Source organism: Tyto alba, unplaced genomic scaffold (genome assembly GCF_018691265.1).
Source record: "Tyto alba isolate M040663 unplaced genomic scaffold, T.alba_DEE_v4.0 Super-Scaffold_41, whole genome shotgun sequence".
NCBI classification, from domain to species: Eukaryota; Metazoa; Chordata; class Aves; order Strigiformes; family Tytonidae; genus Tyto; species Tyto alba.
This window is the reverse complement of record NW_024881317.1, coordinates 13,970,641-13,987,772: the sequence shown is the minus strand read 5'-3', so window position 1 is coordinate 13,987,772 and position 17,132 is coordinate 13,970,641. Positions and strand designations below refer to the sequence as shown.

Below are 17,132 nucleotides of genomic sequence, written 5' to 3'. Positions count from 1 at the left end.
AGTATGTTGTTAGTGGGAGCAGGGTACAAGTAGTACTAGGAGATATGTTGCAGGTGAGGTAAAGCAGGACTCTTAGCTGAGTCCTTATTGCCCAGTTTCCATGTGCCCTCCCATCTGGGTCTCTGTCCTGCTGGAGAAGCCATTCTTCATCCAGGGTGCAGCTGTGAAGGGAGATACATCAGAGTCATTTGTTTGGATTGACTTCTGAGGGATGTCCATGGATGGGCCAGAGAAAAGGGGAGGACTACTGGTTGTATTGTTCAAAGACAAGTTGGTTATGAAGACTGTAAGAGTTAACCTTTGGAAAGAGGCTTATGTCAAGATGCTTTGTAATTGTTTTGCTAAGGGGGCCAAGAACAAGCAAATATTTTCTACAGGTTGAGGTTAGGAGAGGAGATCTGAAAGGTAGCATAGTGGAAATAACTTTAAAGCTAGAGAAAAGGTGATAAGAAGTTAAACTGAGATTATCTTGTCAGTTCTGTAACACAGTTCTCGGAGGAAGTGAAAACATTTCCCTGTAAAAACTTGCAAGGTTTCTGTTAATTTGTCATTCTCTTGTACTGCCATATAGTAGAATAGCAAGTAAATATGCTGTATCACTGACAACGTTAGGAGGAAACTGAAGTAGAAAATATAGCTCTTGAGAAAGAGAAGGTTATAGGATGTAAAAAAAAAAAGTTTTCAAACACTGGAAAATAATTACAGGTATTATTTGTAATCTTTTTCTTGCTTAGCTATGCCAAGTTCCTGCGGAGAACACGGGCTGCCATCACTATTCAGAAGTTCCAGCGCATGTATGTGGTCCACAAAAGATACCAGTGCATGCGAGCTGCTACTATTGCTCTTCAGGCTCTCTTAAGAGGCTACATGGCAAGGAACAAGTACCAAATGGTGAGAAAGCATAATGTTTTACTTGTTCACTCTGGCTTTATTTCCACATACCTTCAGGAAGAAGCTGCTCTGTGGTGTCCCCTCGGGGATCTGAAATATTTGTGTGCATGCTGTTATGCATAATGCACAAACAAAATATCCCAGCATGGATTGAAGGACAGCACCTGAAAATTAGAAAGATCTGATACTGCCATCAATGAGTTTTATAAACCTGTTATATTCCCTGTTAATAGAGATGGCAGGTTTCTGGAGGGGTGCCCGTAAGGGGTGGTCAGACTTGTCTGTCAGGGAGTGTCCCCCTCGAGCAGTGAATTGTTCACCGAAGTAAAACGTGAAGTTCTGACGAGTGCACCTGCGGTGTGCTGTGCATATGTTGTCCTCCTAAGGTGGAATTTTATTAAAGCTGAGATACAGGGATGGACAGAGAGAGAAGCACAGGCTCTGCCTGCCATGGGAAGGTAAACACAGTTGTTCTGAAGTTCGTGATGATTGCAAGTGAGTGAAACCGAAAGGTTGCCCTGTGACAATACACATGGGCTGAGCTGTGACTCTGTAAGTATTATATGGTACACATGTTGTTCATTAGGATTGTGAAAGGTGCCTGCTGTTGTTAGAAGAGAGGGCATGTGTTGCAGTCACATGACTAATACAAGGAATTTAAAATGGTTGAATCATCTATTTCACACATCTTGGGAAAGCTTCTGCTTGATGTGCTTCTCAGCTGAACAAGGAGTTTAGTTCCTCCATAGCTTTTACATAAGCTTTCCTGAGAAATACCTGGTAAATTAAGTAACTTTTCTGATCCTCTCATATTACGTTGGAGTGGCCTGTTTCCTCGCTGGATTGCATGGGTGTGAGAATTCACTGGCAGAGGACCATCCCTGCACGATGGAGGTATTTTATGGGACGTGCTACTTTCAAACTTGAGGTGAAAATGTTGAAAGCTAGTTCTATTTGAGCGGTTCAGGCACTGGCAAGTAACTTAAAGGACTATTACAGGACATGTAAGAAGGAGGCAGGAAGCAGGAATGCTAACTGTGTGACATGAAGTCAGAAGGACTTTGGCTTTTGACCTTGCTGTACTTTTGAGAGAGCTATTTCCTTACCTCAGTGTGTTATTGAACTGAGTGCTGATATTGCAAGTCTCATTTTTTCTTAGGAAATAAATGCTAAGGCAGAAAGTTTGTGTATCTTACAGTCTTTGCCTGTGAACCTTTTAAATTCATTGATCTGGAAATGTAACGCTTCTAACACATTTCAGTTCATTTGCTAAGACATATAAAAGAAAAAAATATTGTTGTTACCTTACTAGTTTGTTTTACCACCTTTGTGGTAAATCAGTGTAGAAATGTGAACTGTATATGATTTTTAAACTACCAAATCCAAGAAGTAACATAAAATCTTAAATAGTTCTGTGCATTAGAATAAACTGTTTAATTTGCAGAAGCTTTATTAAGTAAACTCTGAAGTTCTCAGAGTCTTGGAAGACTTGTGGGCTTGGGCAAGCACTCCAAGCGTAGCTGTGGTCTGCTGGAATTCAGGTGCTCCAGACCTGGGGGATCTCTGATTGGATTAGTGGGTGAAGGATCAAAAACAAGTAGTAGACCTTTCCTAGTGGAAGTCTCTGGCTAACACACTGATGAAGGTTGCTGGCATTCTTGACAGATTTTAATTGAAAATTATTTTTAAAAAATTATTATGAATTTTTTTTTTTTTTTTTACATCTCAAAGCTGTGGTTGAAATTTCTGCTGTGAAGTAAGTTGGAGTTATTACAATATAAAATCTCTGAAACTTCTGATTAGAATAAATGGAGGTTTTTCCATGATGGCAATAGTAAGAGATGTCAAAAAAGAAGGAAAAAAAAAAAAAAAAAACAACAAAGGGAAAATGACTGGAACTTGTAGTTTCATCAGCTAGACTATGGCTGCTGTTTTTAACAGATGCTACAACTAACTCTGTGTTCTAGTGTGTACTGGCTTCATTGCATATCAAGTGTGGTAATTTTAAACTTTTTATTGATGAATCCTATGCAACATATGTCAGTTATTCTCAATGTTTTAAGATAAAAGATGCAGTAAAACCAAAAAGGACTGTATTTGCAATCTTGTCAACAGGTACCATATATTTTTGTAATTAGCTCAGACCTGACATCAACACAAAGGAATGCCTGGTCCTTCAGTGTGCCTCCAGTTCTTTCTTTCCATGTTTTTCCTTCTGGTTCCTTTCCATTTATTCCCTGTCGCCTTCCTTATTCCTGTCTTCTTTTCCTCTTCTTTTTTGTTTAAATTAATTCCATATTAATTTCTTTTTACTCTTCACCAGAAGTTTCTCTTTTCAGGCTAAGGTGTCTCTTTGTGTACATCATCTTTCCACTTCTCATTATGGAGTCTGTTAAGCTGAGCAGGTGTAGTTTGCAACTCTAATACCCCTTGTGGTGTTTTTTCTTAACCGTAGATGCTTCGGGAGCACAAGTCTATTGTTATTCAGAAACATGTAAGAGGCTGGCTGGCTCGAGTGCACTACCATAGGACTTTGAAGGCAATTGTTTACTTGCAATGCTGTTACCGGCGCATGATGGCCAAGAGGGAGCTAAAGAAACTGAAGATAGAGGCCCGGTCTGTAGAACGCTACAAGAAGCTTCACATTGGTTTGGAGAACAAGATCATGCAGCTGCAGCGAAAAATTGATGAGCAGGTAAAAGCTTCCAGGCCTCAGGGAAAATATTTAGAAATCTTGTATTACCTTTCTCAGTAGCACTGTGGGCATTCACAGAAAAATGTGCTGAATTTTCACTGTAAGGTATCAGTTCTCTGGAAGAGAGAGGGAGGCCACGGTAGAACTGGAACAGTAAAGCATCTGTTTGTAGCTCAGCAGCACTGAGAGAAAACATCTACTCCCTTAATGTCAGTATTTCATTTGAAGCATGTCAGTTGCTCTGTTTAAGGGGAACGTGAGGCGATCACATTCCATATGCGTGGGATCCCTGTCTGATTTTAGTTTGGGATGTTAATTTACAGGCTTAGAGACTGGACTGTTCTGTCACCTCGTTAAGCAATTCTGCAAAAACAGACTGAAACTTTTTGGAAATGGGGAAGCTGCGCTTTTGCTCCCATGTCTGGGTATATTCTGTAGGTAACTAAAAGGCTTCCTTAAACCAGAACTTCTCCAGCAGCTGCTATGTCTGTATTGTGTTTTGCAAAGAACAAAGAGTACAAATCTCTGCTGGAGAAGCTGAGCAACCTGGAGATCACATACAGTACGGAGACAGAGAAGCTGCGGAGTGATGTGGAAAGGCTTCGGATGAGTGAGGAGGAGGCTAAGAATGCGACCAACCGTGTGCTCAGCCTTCAGGAGGAGATTGCCAAGCTCCGGAATGAGCTGCACCAAACTCAGTCTGAGAAGAAGACCATTGAGGAATGGGCAGACAAATACAAACATGAAACTGAGCAGGCAAGTATGCAGTCTCAGATGCATGAGAAGGTTTATAGGGGCCTGGTGTCTGCTCAGGTTTTGCCCAGGCTTAACTGCTTCAGTCGTGTGACTGATATTTGTACAGTACTTTGAAGCAATGTTATACCTGTACAATCCTAAATAGGCTTGATGCCTAATTTAACTACATTTATGGTAGAAGACTATTAAATCTATATATTGTATATAAATATATGTATTCAATCTATTCAGATTTTGATACTGAATGTATTTGCAAATCCAAATACTTAAGCTTCCTCAATTAGTCAGAGGTAGCACATTCATAAAAAGAAATTATTTTATCTACCTAGAGAGTGTAATCACATAGATACCAGAATTCTGTCCAATACACAGTATTCAAAGGTACCTGCTTATATCCTACCTAACTTAAACAATTAGCCGACTAAACACATGTATGTGTGCACAGTCTAGTTCAACAGGTTTTGACTAACCCTTTATCTTTGCTTCAACCACAAACATATCAAACAGGTTGTTTCCTGTCAAGATTACTTGCTGATAACAGTGCAGATTTTGAATATTGGAAGAGCCATTCTGTCATTATGTGATGCTGCAGTGATACGTTTCAAGATCAGATAAACATAAGGAAAAATATTAATTGATTAAGCAAAGGGAATGTGTAGTAATCATACTGAGAGACAAAAGAGTAACTGGTAAACCTGAGCACGGTTAAAGCACAGCTTGTGGGCAGAGGCAACATGTTAGGTTATGGTGTTACCCAATGCAATGGAATATACAACAGAACTACCAATTTTGTTCCTCTTTTAGGAATATTTATATTTTAAGGAATAAATTACATATTTGGGACTTTACTGAAAAATGTTATGGCATAGTGGAGTGCTTCAAGGCAGTTTTGACATTGGGTCAGAAACAGAGTGCAGAACATACAGGGGAATGCAGTGGGACATATTTAAGACATAATTTGGGAAATTAAGATGTCACAACTTAGTTCACTGATTTCATTCTCTGAGGAAAAGTTTAAGTATTTAAACTCTTACAACAAGGATGTAGTTGCGGTTAGAGCCACTGATGAAAGATAAACTGAATTCTGAGTCAAATATTTTATTATCTCTGTAGCTGGTATCGGAACTGAAAGAGCAGAACACATTACTAAAAACAGAAAAGGAGGAGCTGAACCGCCGCGTCCATGACCAGGCGAGGGAAATAACAGGTTGGCTCTGTTCTCTTCACTCAGGTTTTCTACTTCATGTTACTTTGTAAAGAAACGCTCTACTGCACAGACTGGGCTAATTTGCCTTAGTTTACATTCCTTTTTAGTTTAATGGTTTCTTTTCTTTATTTTAAGAACTCGTATGCATCAGAATTATTTACTATTTGAGTTTCCATGAAGTCCTAAGGGTTTGGGGTCTTTTTGGTGAGGGTGACGGTTACAAAGCATTTTACTTCTAAAAAGAAGGCTCTGATGTTTAATACAATTAATCTTCTGCAGCTCTTTTGGCTGCTGTGACTATGTAGATAGCATCCAGAAGAGCGTAACTCTAGATGGGAATACAGTGATGGAGGCAGCTGCGATGAGGAGGGTCAGTGTGCTTGAGGCATAAAGCATCTCACATTTTGCATTTTACATAACACAGCACTGGGCTAGTGCCCCTTCTTCCTCCCTCCTGGAATTACTAATGCAAGGTATTAGCAGAGTAGCTAACTTGACTGAGTGAACCCTTCTATGGTTACCACAATAATGGTTTGGTCCTTTGTATATTTGGCTTAATGTTTGCCTACAGAAGCACAAATACCACACACCAGCTTCAAACAGCAGACTGTTTCACCATCTGCGTTCCTGGTGCAGACGCATGCCTGTAACCTCCAGGATGGATGCACTGCGTGGTAGGTAGGACTGGAGTTCTCACTTTGGATTCCTGTTCTTTGTGGCAGAGGCGATGGAGAAGAAGCTAGTGGAGGAAACGAAACAGCTGGAGCTAGATCTGAATGATGAACGGTTACGGTACCAGAACCTGCTCAATGAGTTCAGCCGTTTAGAGGAGCGGTATGATGATCTCAAGGACGAAATGAACTTAATGGTGGTAAGTGGCTAAACATCGGAGAAATCAAAAGCTCTTCACAAGTGTATTTAGGCAGAATCGAGCGGTATAAGTTAGTAACTGATTCTGCTGTCAGATATGTGGTGGTGACCTGTACTTGAAAAGAGAACTTGTCCTTCTAAATATTGATTAATTAGACTAGCTCAGCCAAAACAAATACATTTAAAATTTGTGGTTGACCTTTTAAAAAAATTTATTTTCAAGTTTGTGAAGAAGACTGAATTTCTGCTGTGACTTTGCTAAGGGAATTGATGTGCCGTTCGCCCTTATTTTGCCCTAAGTTTTTCCACGTGTGCTAGGGTTGTTTGTACCACATTCATCCAGTGTTAAATTTTAAGTAGTTCTAGGATTATTTTGTGTGGTTGGAAGAAAAAATATTCCTCAATACAATGTCTTGGAAGTTACAGAATTGCTGCCTGTGCTTCCTGTAAACTGATCTTTTATTTCCCACAAAAGTCTGTGTTGTTGCTTGATTCTGCTTTCTGCTGCAATACTTGATAGTGTAGAATCTGACCTGTCTCCATAGATTTGATTGTGAACTACACCTCATAGGCTTTAGGTGGTATGAGAGACCAGAATCAAAAATCTTTTCCTACAGATTTTGATAGTTGTGAAATAACACCAGATATTACAAGCTAAATTATAGGTTGTGAGAGGCAGTCACAAGACAACCATATAGTGGTATTGATTTGTTTCATTTACACTGTAGAACATCCCCAAGCCTGGACACAAAAGAACGGATTCAACTCACAGTAGCAATGAGTCTGAGTATACGTTTAGCTCCGAGATCACAGAAGCAGAAGACATACCAGTGAGGATGGAGGTAATGTTAAAAAAAAACTCAACACTTTTCTTGATCAGTGGTTGAACTTATTCCTATCTTCTTTTCATACATGCTTGTGAACACCATATCCTTACATTGAGATATCTGATGCTTCAATGCAAGTTCTTTCCTTTCCTTTTTGAAAAGAGCTCGTTCTCTAGTTAGTTGTGGTCCTATGTAAAAAGACTTTGTGAAAGTATGCTTTGAATTCTTCTATATTATAGTAAATATAGACTAGATACTTGGGCGTCCAGTTGATTTGCATCTGTAAAACATTTGCTTGCCAGTGTTTATAAGCACAATCACTTTTTCAGAACAAAGTGGGAATTCAGAAAACCAGTGAGACTTCCTGAGAAGTCTGTATACTGTATATTCAAGGATTAAAACTAGGTGGCTAGCCACATTCTTAGTAACTCTGTGGAATGAGTTCCCTGTTAGAGGGGAGAACCTCATGTTTATTAATTTTTCCCATGTTTCATAGAGACAAATAAAACTCCAAGAATGTACTATAAATTTGCATATGCAGTGATAGAAATCCCAGGTTATTTAAAAATTTTCAGAAAGATGGCTGTCTTGATTCAGCTAATGAATAATAATCACGAATAATTTGTCATGCAACTCCAAGCCATTCTTAGTATTTTCCAAGGTAGCTCCCCCTTTTGGCCCCTCCTGAAGAAGTGGGACTGCTAACATGGCAGAGAGCTGTCAGCTTGGTGGTCAGACCGTCAGCAGTTTGCAGATGCAGAGCTTTTCCTATGCATTCTAGAGATCTTCTTAACTGTGAGCCATTGCACAGCTCACTCCATTTGCTCACTGTCTGTTAGTTATCTCTGCAGTTGCTTTTTACAGGCTGTGTTTTTGAAAGCCCCCACAGAAAATTATTTTCTACTACGGATGCAAATACCCTGACACATTAATGTTGACACATATTCTATGCAGACTCTTCCATAATTTGCCTTCCCACTTGTATTTTTTACCTTGAGTAATTGTTTCAGAAAGATGCCCTTACTTTCATGGATAATCAGGAAGAGGACAGTGCAACTACATGTGACTGGATTTCACATATGACCCAAATGTCATCTTTTCCTCTGGCTAACAGACTTACTGAATTGCTGTTCCAGAGCCAGGTTTGATTTTTAAAATATAAATGAAAAAAATTAAGTCACGCAAGAGTGTGAATAAATGCATTACTGAGAAGATTAAAACTGTATTTGTTCAGCCCCTTAAGATTTCAAACTCCAGTTTGACTCTAGACTAACAGTATAGATTAATGATACAAAACCACATTAAAAAATAGTCCATCTCAATACAAACCAGTAAAGTCAGAAAACTCAAAGTCTACTTTCTTTTTCCCGAGCGGTTGGTGTGGTTTATGACTCCTCCCCTCAACAGTAAAAGGAAATGAAGTAGAAATAGCTGTGCTTGCTTGTCTGCTACAGTCATTAATATTAATTTTCTAGTTCCCTTTCTAGGCTTCAAAATTTTATGGTGCACTTCACAGTAAATGCTTCGATCTTTTTGCTACATAAAGTACAAAATGGCTGATGGACAATTTCTGATGCACCTTCAGATTACAAACGCTGGTCCTTGCCCAGAAAATAGTGAGAAGGCTAGTGGATTAGGCCTAGAACAGGATGTATAATTGGAATAATAAAAGGAAAAAAACATAAAAATATATCTTCTGGTACCTATTTATGTCACATCCCACTAAATTAACCCGTAAATCTACAATCAGCAGAGATTTCTCTGTAGCTGAAGAACTTAATGTAGAAATAATTTAAAACTTAAAAAAAAAAAAAAAAAGCCTCTATTTATAGTTGTTTCCAGGTGAGTCTAACCACAGACTTTCTTTTTTCTCCTTTCCCCCTTCAAACAAATAAGAATAAAAGGTACGCTTAATTATAGACCTCCTGTCTGCTAGATAGCCTCTAGTGCTTTCTTTTGCTAGGCTTTAAGCTTAGATACATTTTATACTAGTAGATCCTTTTCTAAAAGAGCGTTTGATAGCTGATAAAATATTTTAGATGCCAGTAGTCAACTCTCGAATCAAGTAACATCTCTGTGTTCCTTTCTTTCCCCAGTCTGTTCCCCGTCTTTACTCACTGTAGTGCTTCCTTGTGATGTGGAAGGGAATACTTCCTGACTTTCTTCTGTTCTTTCTAAAGCAGGAACCAAGCGAGAAAAAGGCACCACTGGATATGTCTCTGTTCCTCAAGCTGCAGAAACGGGTTACGGAGCTGGAGCAGGAAAAGCAATCCCTGCAGGATGAACTGGACAGAAAGGAAGAACAGGCTCTCCGGGCGAAAGCGAAGGTGGACTCCTCCTAACTGATTAAATGCTGACACCAGAGTTATCCCTTTTGAAATAGTAGCTGTGTGAATGCTGACTGGCTTTCACTAAATCCTTATCTTCCTCTAGTACTTGGCTTATTTAATGACAGATTTTATGTCTGGTGCTTAGTACTAGGGACTGATTATTTAGTTTTCCAAGGTCCTTGAGATGGAAGTTAACAGGAACAAAAAGTGCTTAGGACTTCGCTTAAAAAAAAAAAAACAAACCTGTTTAAGGAATAGCAATATAAAAATCTACTTAAATGATGGAGAGAATGAGAAATTTTTCATTTTATGCAGAATAAGAAGTGTTTCGACCAGGATAAGGAACCAAAGCACTGGGATTAGACATGTCTAGCAGATTTTATTTGAAATTTTACTCTGTATTGTTCTCCTTAAGTGCTTATAAAAATATGAAAACAGTCTGGGCAATTTCTTGAGCATCCTGGGATTCATCCTGCTCTGTTTCATTACCAGTGAGAGTAGTGTAATTTGTACATGATTTTATTTATATTAAACAATTATGTGTCGTGAGTAAATCAAAGGGGACAGTGTCAATATTCAAACTAAAGCACTCAGTGGTACCAGAATGACTGTTTTCCAGTATTATAGGAAAATAATTTCAGCTCCCTTTCCTTTTCCTGCCTCATCTAAATTAAAGAATAGAAAGGATTGGATTTTTATTTTTCACACTTATCTGTATTCTTTCATAGGAGGAGGAAAGGCCTCCAATAAGAGGTGCAGAGTTGGAATATGAGTCACTCAAGGTAAGTCTACAAAGGCCGTCTCTGTTTCTAGTGAGCATATTGCCACCAATTGTATGTGCTGGCATGGAAAATTAAGTCAGTCTTCCTGTTTCAGAATATCATCTGAAGAAACTAGAACAAAATTTCCCCAGCAGTAATTTTATTGTAGGATTGCCCTTTTTGAGGTGTAGAATGTGTGGCTGGGACTGCAGAAGAAAAGATCCCCTAAAACAGGGAGACTTGAAACACTTAGTACAGTTTGCAAGTTAATTTGGGCAAAAATACAGTGATAAATGTAGATCTCTTTTCCAAACACATTTTTAAAATTAATGCATGCCTTAGAACAGTAAAACTAAAAATATTTCCTAATATCACTAAATGATGCAGAATCTTCTTAGCTTGCTGACCACTGTTCAATGCTAAATTTATTTTTTTTGTTAAGGGGAGAATAAGAGGGACAAAAGATCGGTAATTTTTTTCCCATCAAATCTGTATGATTCATGTGTATGTGTTCTGATTTTGCACTTCAGGCAAAAGGTTAGCCCTGTTAGTGAAATCCTCCCAGGCACTATTCACTGTAGTCAAGAGGCCAGGGACACGGGAGAGATTGATTTGTTGCTCAGTTTTTAACTATTTCTATCCATAGTTTTGTACCTGTGGTTTATAGGCACGTTGGAATGCTGCTGGGTGACAAAATTGTCCCTATTTCTTGCAGCGTCAAGAACTTGAATCTGAGAATAAAAAGCTGAAGAATGAGTTGAATGAGCTGCAGAAGGCCCTCACAGAAACGCGATCTCCAGAGGTAACTGCTCCTGGTGCCCCTGCTTATAGAGTCCTCCTGGATCAACTGACTTCAGTAAGTGAAGAGCTTGAAGTACGCAAGGAAGAAGTCCTCATCTTGAGGTCTCAGCTTGTTAGCCAGAAAGAGGCTATTCAACCCAAGGTAAATAATAGCCAGCCGACGCACTGTGTAGTAAAGTTACACTGCATCACTGACATGCTTTATTTAATGGTGTGCTTGAAAAAAGCAGAAAAAGATGGTCTAGTTTGGAAGCCTTTCTAAACGTAATCCACTGATCTGAAAGTGCAGAAATTGCAGCAGTCTGAATTGGGAGATTCTATTAATAAACCAGTTTTGGGTTTGTCTACCAACATTCATGTAAAAATATTGTACTGATCACACCAGACTGGCAGATACCAATGGTCTGGCCAGGATCTCCCCACACTCCTTTAACAGTGCAGAAATAATTCTCACTTGAAGCAGTCTCATTTCTGTAGTGAACATGTAGTTTGACTTGAAAATTTACAGTAGTTCTCAGGAATTCTTTTTAATTAATAGTTCAGTAGGAGGTACAAGGAACAATTTCTTCTAAATCTATGTGTGGTCATAGGTGATTGCAAATCAATAACATTTCATAACAATGACCTATAAAGATATCTAAATTCCATATTATTGCTTAATAGGTACTATGTGGTTTTGTTAAGAAGAGTAGATTACAACCACTGAAATGCATATCTTCTTAAAAGCTCTAATTCTAATGAGATACTTAGGGAAGTAATATATTTGAAAATAAGTCAGTCAACCTAAAAAAGTATAATGTAAATCCAGGAACTAGTCATTTCTACTGAACTGAGCTATCTATTGTTTCATAACCGTAGCAAGGAATGAACAGATACATCATCTTCCCTTTGCTACTGCAAAGTTATGTTGATATTTGTCCTAAATAAATTGAAAGTCTGTGATGTGTGAATGTGTACATATCTTGTTTTAAATGATTAATTATAAAGAAAACAAAACTAATTTCACTGTAATACTTAGAACATTGTAAAGAAATACTTGACTAGTAAATCCTTGAATAACTTATTCCCAGCAATGGTGGGATGCAAGTGTTGATTTTACAGCAGTTATGAGTATGAGGGAAATATGAAGGTGACCTGTGGGATGGCTAACGGCCAGTTTGCAGATAGCTTCTGCTTGTTAGGTTGGACAGCTGCAACACAGATTTTTTTTTTTTAATGATTTGTTTTTCTTCTTTCTTGCCTACCGATTTGATTGCCAGGAGGATAAGGTACATATTTTCTTCTACAGTTATAAACCAGAACTCTTAAATGCTAAAAAAACCCTCAACAGTTCTTGAGCTGTCATTTCCCTGCCTCTCATAAGTAACCTACATGTATTTGAAGTTGTTCTTGCACGTTTCTTTGTTCTTACTGAAAAACCTTTCTCATTATCCTATGTCCCCTGTGTCCTCATCCTCCTGCTCCGTGCAAGGGAACAAGTTACTTCAAAACAAGCGGATTTAACAGTTTTGAACTGTTGGTTTATGGTTACCTGAACATGAAAGGAAAGGTTAAGGAATTGATCTAGTCAGCTCAATCGGTGTATTTTTCTGAGTGTGTTTGAAGAGTAAAAGCAGCACTGTGATTCAGGAATCAGATCTCTCTTAACTTGCAAAATCCATTTATTTCACCCCTAAAAAAGCCTATGGTATGAACTACCTTACTTCACAGTGTTTTTTATCCTTGGCATGCAGCAAACATTGAGGATTCACGTTGTGATCTGTAGATACTAAATAGGAATTTCTGAATGTTTGATTAGAAAATACAGCTGAACACATAGTATTTAGGAGTATGAGAAACTGAACTGGCTCTAAATGAAGGTTGTTAATTTACATATTGCAACTACAGCAGGTAGGGTATTCCTGAAGATATAAGAGTAATTAGCATTTCTTTCCATCAGCACAAAAATAATAAATATTTTTCTGACTGCGAAAGCTTGATAGATTGGCAGGTGAGATACAGCAGTTTTACTGATAAAATAATAGTAGAAAAATCACAAAGATCTCATAAGGATGTTGGGAATAATTCTTTGAGGAGCTCTTATATTTTACTGGTTTTCATGTTAGAGAGCACGAACCATACTAGGCATGAGACCTAGGCTCCAAAATTTATGTTCACAAAGTTGTTATTGTAAATACTTTGCAAAATTTTACTCAGGAAAATAGCATTTGATAGTTTTGAAAGTCAAAAAAGTCAGAATTCCATCTCTTACGTTCATTAAGTCTTGTGTTTCCACTGTAATTATTCCACAGCAATGACTCAGATCAGACTGGCTGAGTGACTGTAAACATCTGTTAAGTATTTCAAGTTTTACTGAAGAAAAAGCAAAAGTGCAATAGCAAACATTGAAAACTGAAACAAAATGGTATTATGATATCTGACTTAAAAAACCTCAAGCTCTTGTAAATTATTTCCTTCTTTGCCAGAGTGCTTAAAATACATGAAATGAAGAATAGACCTTATTTAAGAGACTTGAAAGACTACATGTAATGCTGTGTTTAAGAAATATTAATAGAATTAAGCTTGCAAAAATATGCTTCTTCAGTTTCAGTATTAGCAGCTGTTCCTGGTAATTTGAAATAAAATGTAAATTCACATTTTCAGGAAATTTATTTTATTTCTTTTACATGATGAACAAATTAAGAGGTTAACACATGTACCTGCTTATTAGACAGACTGATCTCTGACCATGTTGCATGCATTTATTTTAAATGATACACCAAATGGACATAGAAATTATGGACCAACCTCCTGCTCAGGTTCCCATGCTAATTTTAATGTGACTACTCAAGGATTAGTGTTTCACATGGATAAAGTGACAAAAACATGGATTCAAAGAACAATTACTTTGTTAAATTTACCCTGGAAATCATAATTCTTTTTCCAGAATACCATGACAGATTCTACAATCCTCTTGGAGGATGTACAGAAGATGAAAGACAAAGGAGAAATAGCACAGGCATATATTGGACTGAAGGAAACAAACAGGTACAAGTTCTCTTTTTTTAATCTGTGATCACTTGGTGTCTGCTGTGACACACTATGTATATCATATTCAGTAAGTTCCATCCATGTAAGTCTAGATACTTAGAGAACACTTACAGTTGGGGTTATAATGTGATTTGATAAGTAAAATTGCTGTATGCAGTATTTGAAAGGATTAGGAAATAATGGGGAAATGCGAACTCAAGCTTCTGGGATTTACCTTCTTAGCCTTTAATTGCTACATTACTCAAACTGGGTGCCATTCCCATGCTGGTTTGTTACCTTTTGTCCAGTAGTGGTCACAATAGTTTGTCATAATACATTTACTGTAACAGCATGAAATGCTGTAGCCAGTTGGGCTAACACCTGTAACTGAATTTCGTCATTAAGAAGAAATATGTATAAACAAGAGAAGTAATTTGCTAAGTTGTTTTACAGCATTTTTTGTGTCTCTCTTATAGTAACTGTAATTTAGTGTGTTAACATAATTTAGTGTGTCCTTAACATGTCATCTCATCACCATCATGTATCTCTCTTGTATTTTTTTTAAACACTCTTCTTGAAAGGCAATCTCCCCAGGACTATCATATGCTGAATGAGGACGGAGAACTTTGGCTGGTTTATGAAGGGTTAAAACAAGCCAACAGGTTACCAGACTTCTCAGAATGGTTTTTTTCTTCATTTGCATCTTCTTTTCTAGCTAACTGTGCCCCTTGCTATGGGTTTGCTTTAGCTACAGTATTTCTATTGCTTTAACAGTTAGAAAAAAATTCATCACATACTATACAAATTAAAGAGTTTCTTCAAACTTAGTCCCCAAACCTTTCTACTTGTCCAGTTTTATAATTTAAAAAGTTAAGATGGCACAGCAACTAATATGTAATTCATATGAAAACCTGCACAAAAATAGACTGTACAATACCAGGAGCTCCACAACTGGAAAAGATTTGTAGCTGTGTATTATTTGTCTGCCTTTATGTTAGGTATCAAAATTAATGTCCCTTACAGTTTTTCAGCCTAAAGAAGTACAATAATTTTAGTAATGATAAAACTATTGTTTGAGTAGCTTTAGCGTACTCTTAACTTTCAAATAGTTACGGGGTTTACTCTCATTGTTGTGACTCAACTTCAGTAAATTGAACATTTTTCTCCCACGTCTTTCAGTGCCAGATTCAAAATGTAAGACACAAAATAACCAACAAACAGAAGTAATCTTTAGTTAATCTTGGTGCCGTTCAAGCCTCAGTGCAGTCACTGCAATCGCTGCAAGGACTGCATGCTGGTCATGTAATGGGTGAGATTCACCTTGTTAGGAAATGCAGTTCTGACTCTGTGGGCGCATCTGGGCCTCATATCCATAGCTGTGTCCCAGACTTCCAAAATGGTTCCTAGTCCTGCACTGGCAACTAATTCAATAGATCAGCAGTGCTGATCATCTTCAATATACACATTTGGTAACAGTAGCTACAGAAGGAGGTGTTTTGCAATGAATGCTACTAACTAAAGTCTTTCCTTTTCTTGTGCTAACAAATTCTAGACCTAACATTGTTTTGTAAGCCTGCCAAGAGCTAACTTAAGAGCAAGTGTTCTGCAGAGCAGGATGTGAGAGTGTTTGCGCCTCTTGCTTCTTGTCCTAGCACTCTAGAGACAAGAAGCTTTATATTAAATGGCAGAGCAAGGCAGGTAAATGACTATTTGCTCTTCTGTGCTTGATCAGTCTAGTTACTAATTAATGTGCCTGCCTTATGCATATTTAAACCCTGAAAGATTGTCTAATTGAACACTAGTAGTCACTAGTAGTGTCATTTCCTGTGTGTGTGAATGTAAGAAATGATGAATCAGAGCACTTGGACAGGAGTAGATCCCCACAGCACTGCTCGGAAGGAGGCTGGTATGTGTTATCCCCATTTCACATGAGAAGAATTTGAGATGTGATGTGCCCAAGGGGAAAGAGTGAGTCAGTGGTGAGGATAAAATAGAGGTCCTGGATCCCAGTCCTGAGCTTGGTTCTGTTGTTAACCTTTTGTGCACTAATGAGAACCCTCTGTAAAATGTTGGTTTTAATGTAACAATAAAGATTATTTATGTGCATTTGCAATTGAATGGTTTCTGGCTGAACATTTCACTCTAAGATTTTCCTTCATTAATATTGCAAAGTCCTAGCTTAAGTGAACACAGTGTTTTCTTCATCCTACACAGTTTGATTTGATTAGAGGTAAAACCTCTTTAAAGCCCCTTTAAAAGCAGTGACAATCGGTGAAGATTTAGCATTGCATTTATTGCCACATGTTCTCAGTGACACCATACACAGTATGAGTTCAATCACAAAGGAGATGCAAAACAGTGTCACAATTAGTTTCTCTCCACTTTTTGATCATGCAAGCTTAATTTAATTAGAAGGCACACTGAAGGGTTTAAAGAGTACTCTGCCTTTTTCATTTTCCTTTGCAAGCCATGGCTAATTGTTCCTGAGCGGCAGCTAAAGCTTTACACTCCCTCTGAGAACTGGGGATGTAACTTTCTGAGTGTGTTCACGCAACTGTTGCTCAACTTCTTCAGGCTTCTGGAGTCTCAGCTTCAGTCACAGAAGAAGAGCCACGAGAATGAACTGGAATCGCTGCGAGGTGAGATCCAAAGTCTGAAGGAAGAAAACAATCGCCAGCAGCAGCTCCTAGCACAGAATCTGCAGCTGCCTCCAGAGGCCCGCATTGAAGCCAGTCTACAGCATGAGATCACGCGGCTGACTAATGAGAACTTGGTAAGGGAAATGATGCTGCAGGAGCAGTCTAGGGGACTTCCAGACTTGTTGCACCTGTAAATTCTTATCAGTTTTCAGATGGCAACCTCCTGCAAAAAACTGCATGAGTGCAGTGGGGTTTTTTGTAGGTAAGCTAATGGGAGAGAGAGACTTATGACTGCCGATGAAGTAATAACGTTTCAGGGAATTTGTTCAAAGTTTGTGGCATGGAG

At 38.2% G+C, this 17,132-nt stretch overlaps 1 protein-coding gene across 12 annotated transcripts in view; it reads left to right on the top strand.

Moving 5' to 3' along the window:
• MYO5A (myosin VA) overlaps positions 1 to 17,132 on the top strand; it is a 101,688-nt gene that overhangs the window by 68,654 nt on the left and 15,902 nt on the right. For 3 of the 12 annotated variants that reach the window (XM_042804278.1, XM_032982958.2, XM_009962687.3), the window contains 12 exons: positions 735 to 891; positions 3,347 to 3,586; positions 4,094 to 4,342; positions 5,456 to 5,549; positions 6,272 to 6,420; positions 7,148 to 7,261; positions 9,430 to 9,573; positions 10,305 to 10,358; positions 11,053 to 11,280; positions 12,398 to 12,406; positions 14,065 to 14,165; positions 16,722 to 16,920. In XM_042804278.1, coding sequence (XP_042660212.1) covers positions 735 to 891; positions 3,347 to 3,586; positions 4,094 to 4,342; positions 5,456 to 5,549; positions 6,272 to 6,420; positions 7,148 to 7,261; positions 9,430 to 9,573; positions 10,305 to 10,358; positions 11,053 to 11,280; positions 12,398 to 12,406; positions 14,065 to 14,165; positions 16,722 to 16,920 — 1,738 coding nt within the window. Of the gene's footprint in view, positions 1 to 734; positions 892 to 3,346; positions 3,587 to 4,093; positions 4,343 to 5,455; positions 5,550 to 6,271; positions 6,421 to 7,147; positions 7,262 to 9,426; positions 9,574 to 10,304; positions 10,359 to 11,052; positions 11,281 to 12,397; positions 12,407 to 14,064; positions 14,166 to 14,728; positions 14,810 to 16,721; positions 16,921 to 17,132 lie in introns of all 12 variants that reach the window. The other 9 variants (XM_042804276.1, XM_032982954.2, XM_032982955.2 and 6 more) reach the window with 5 other exon arrangements.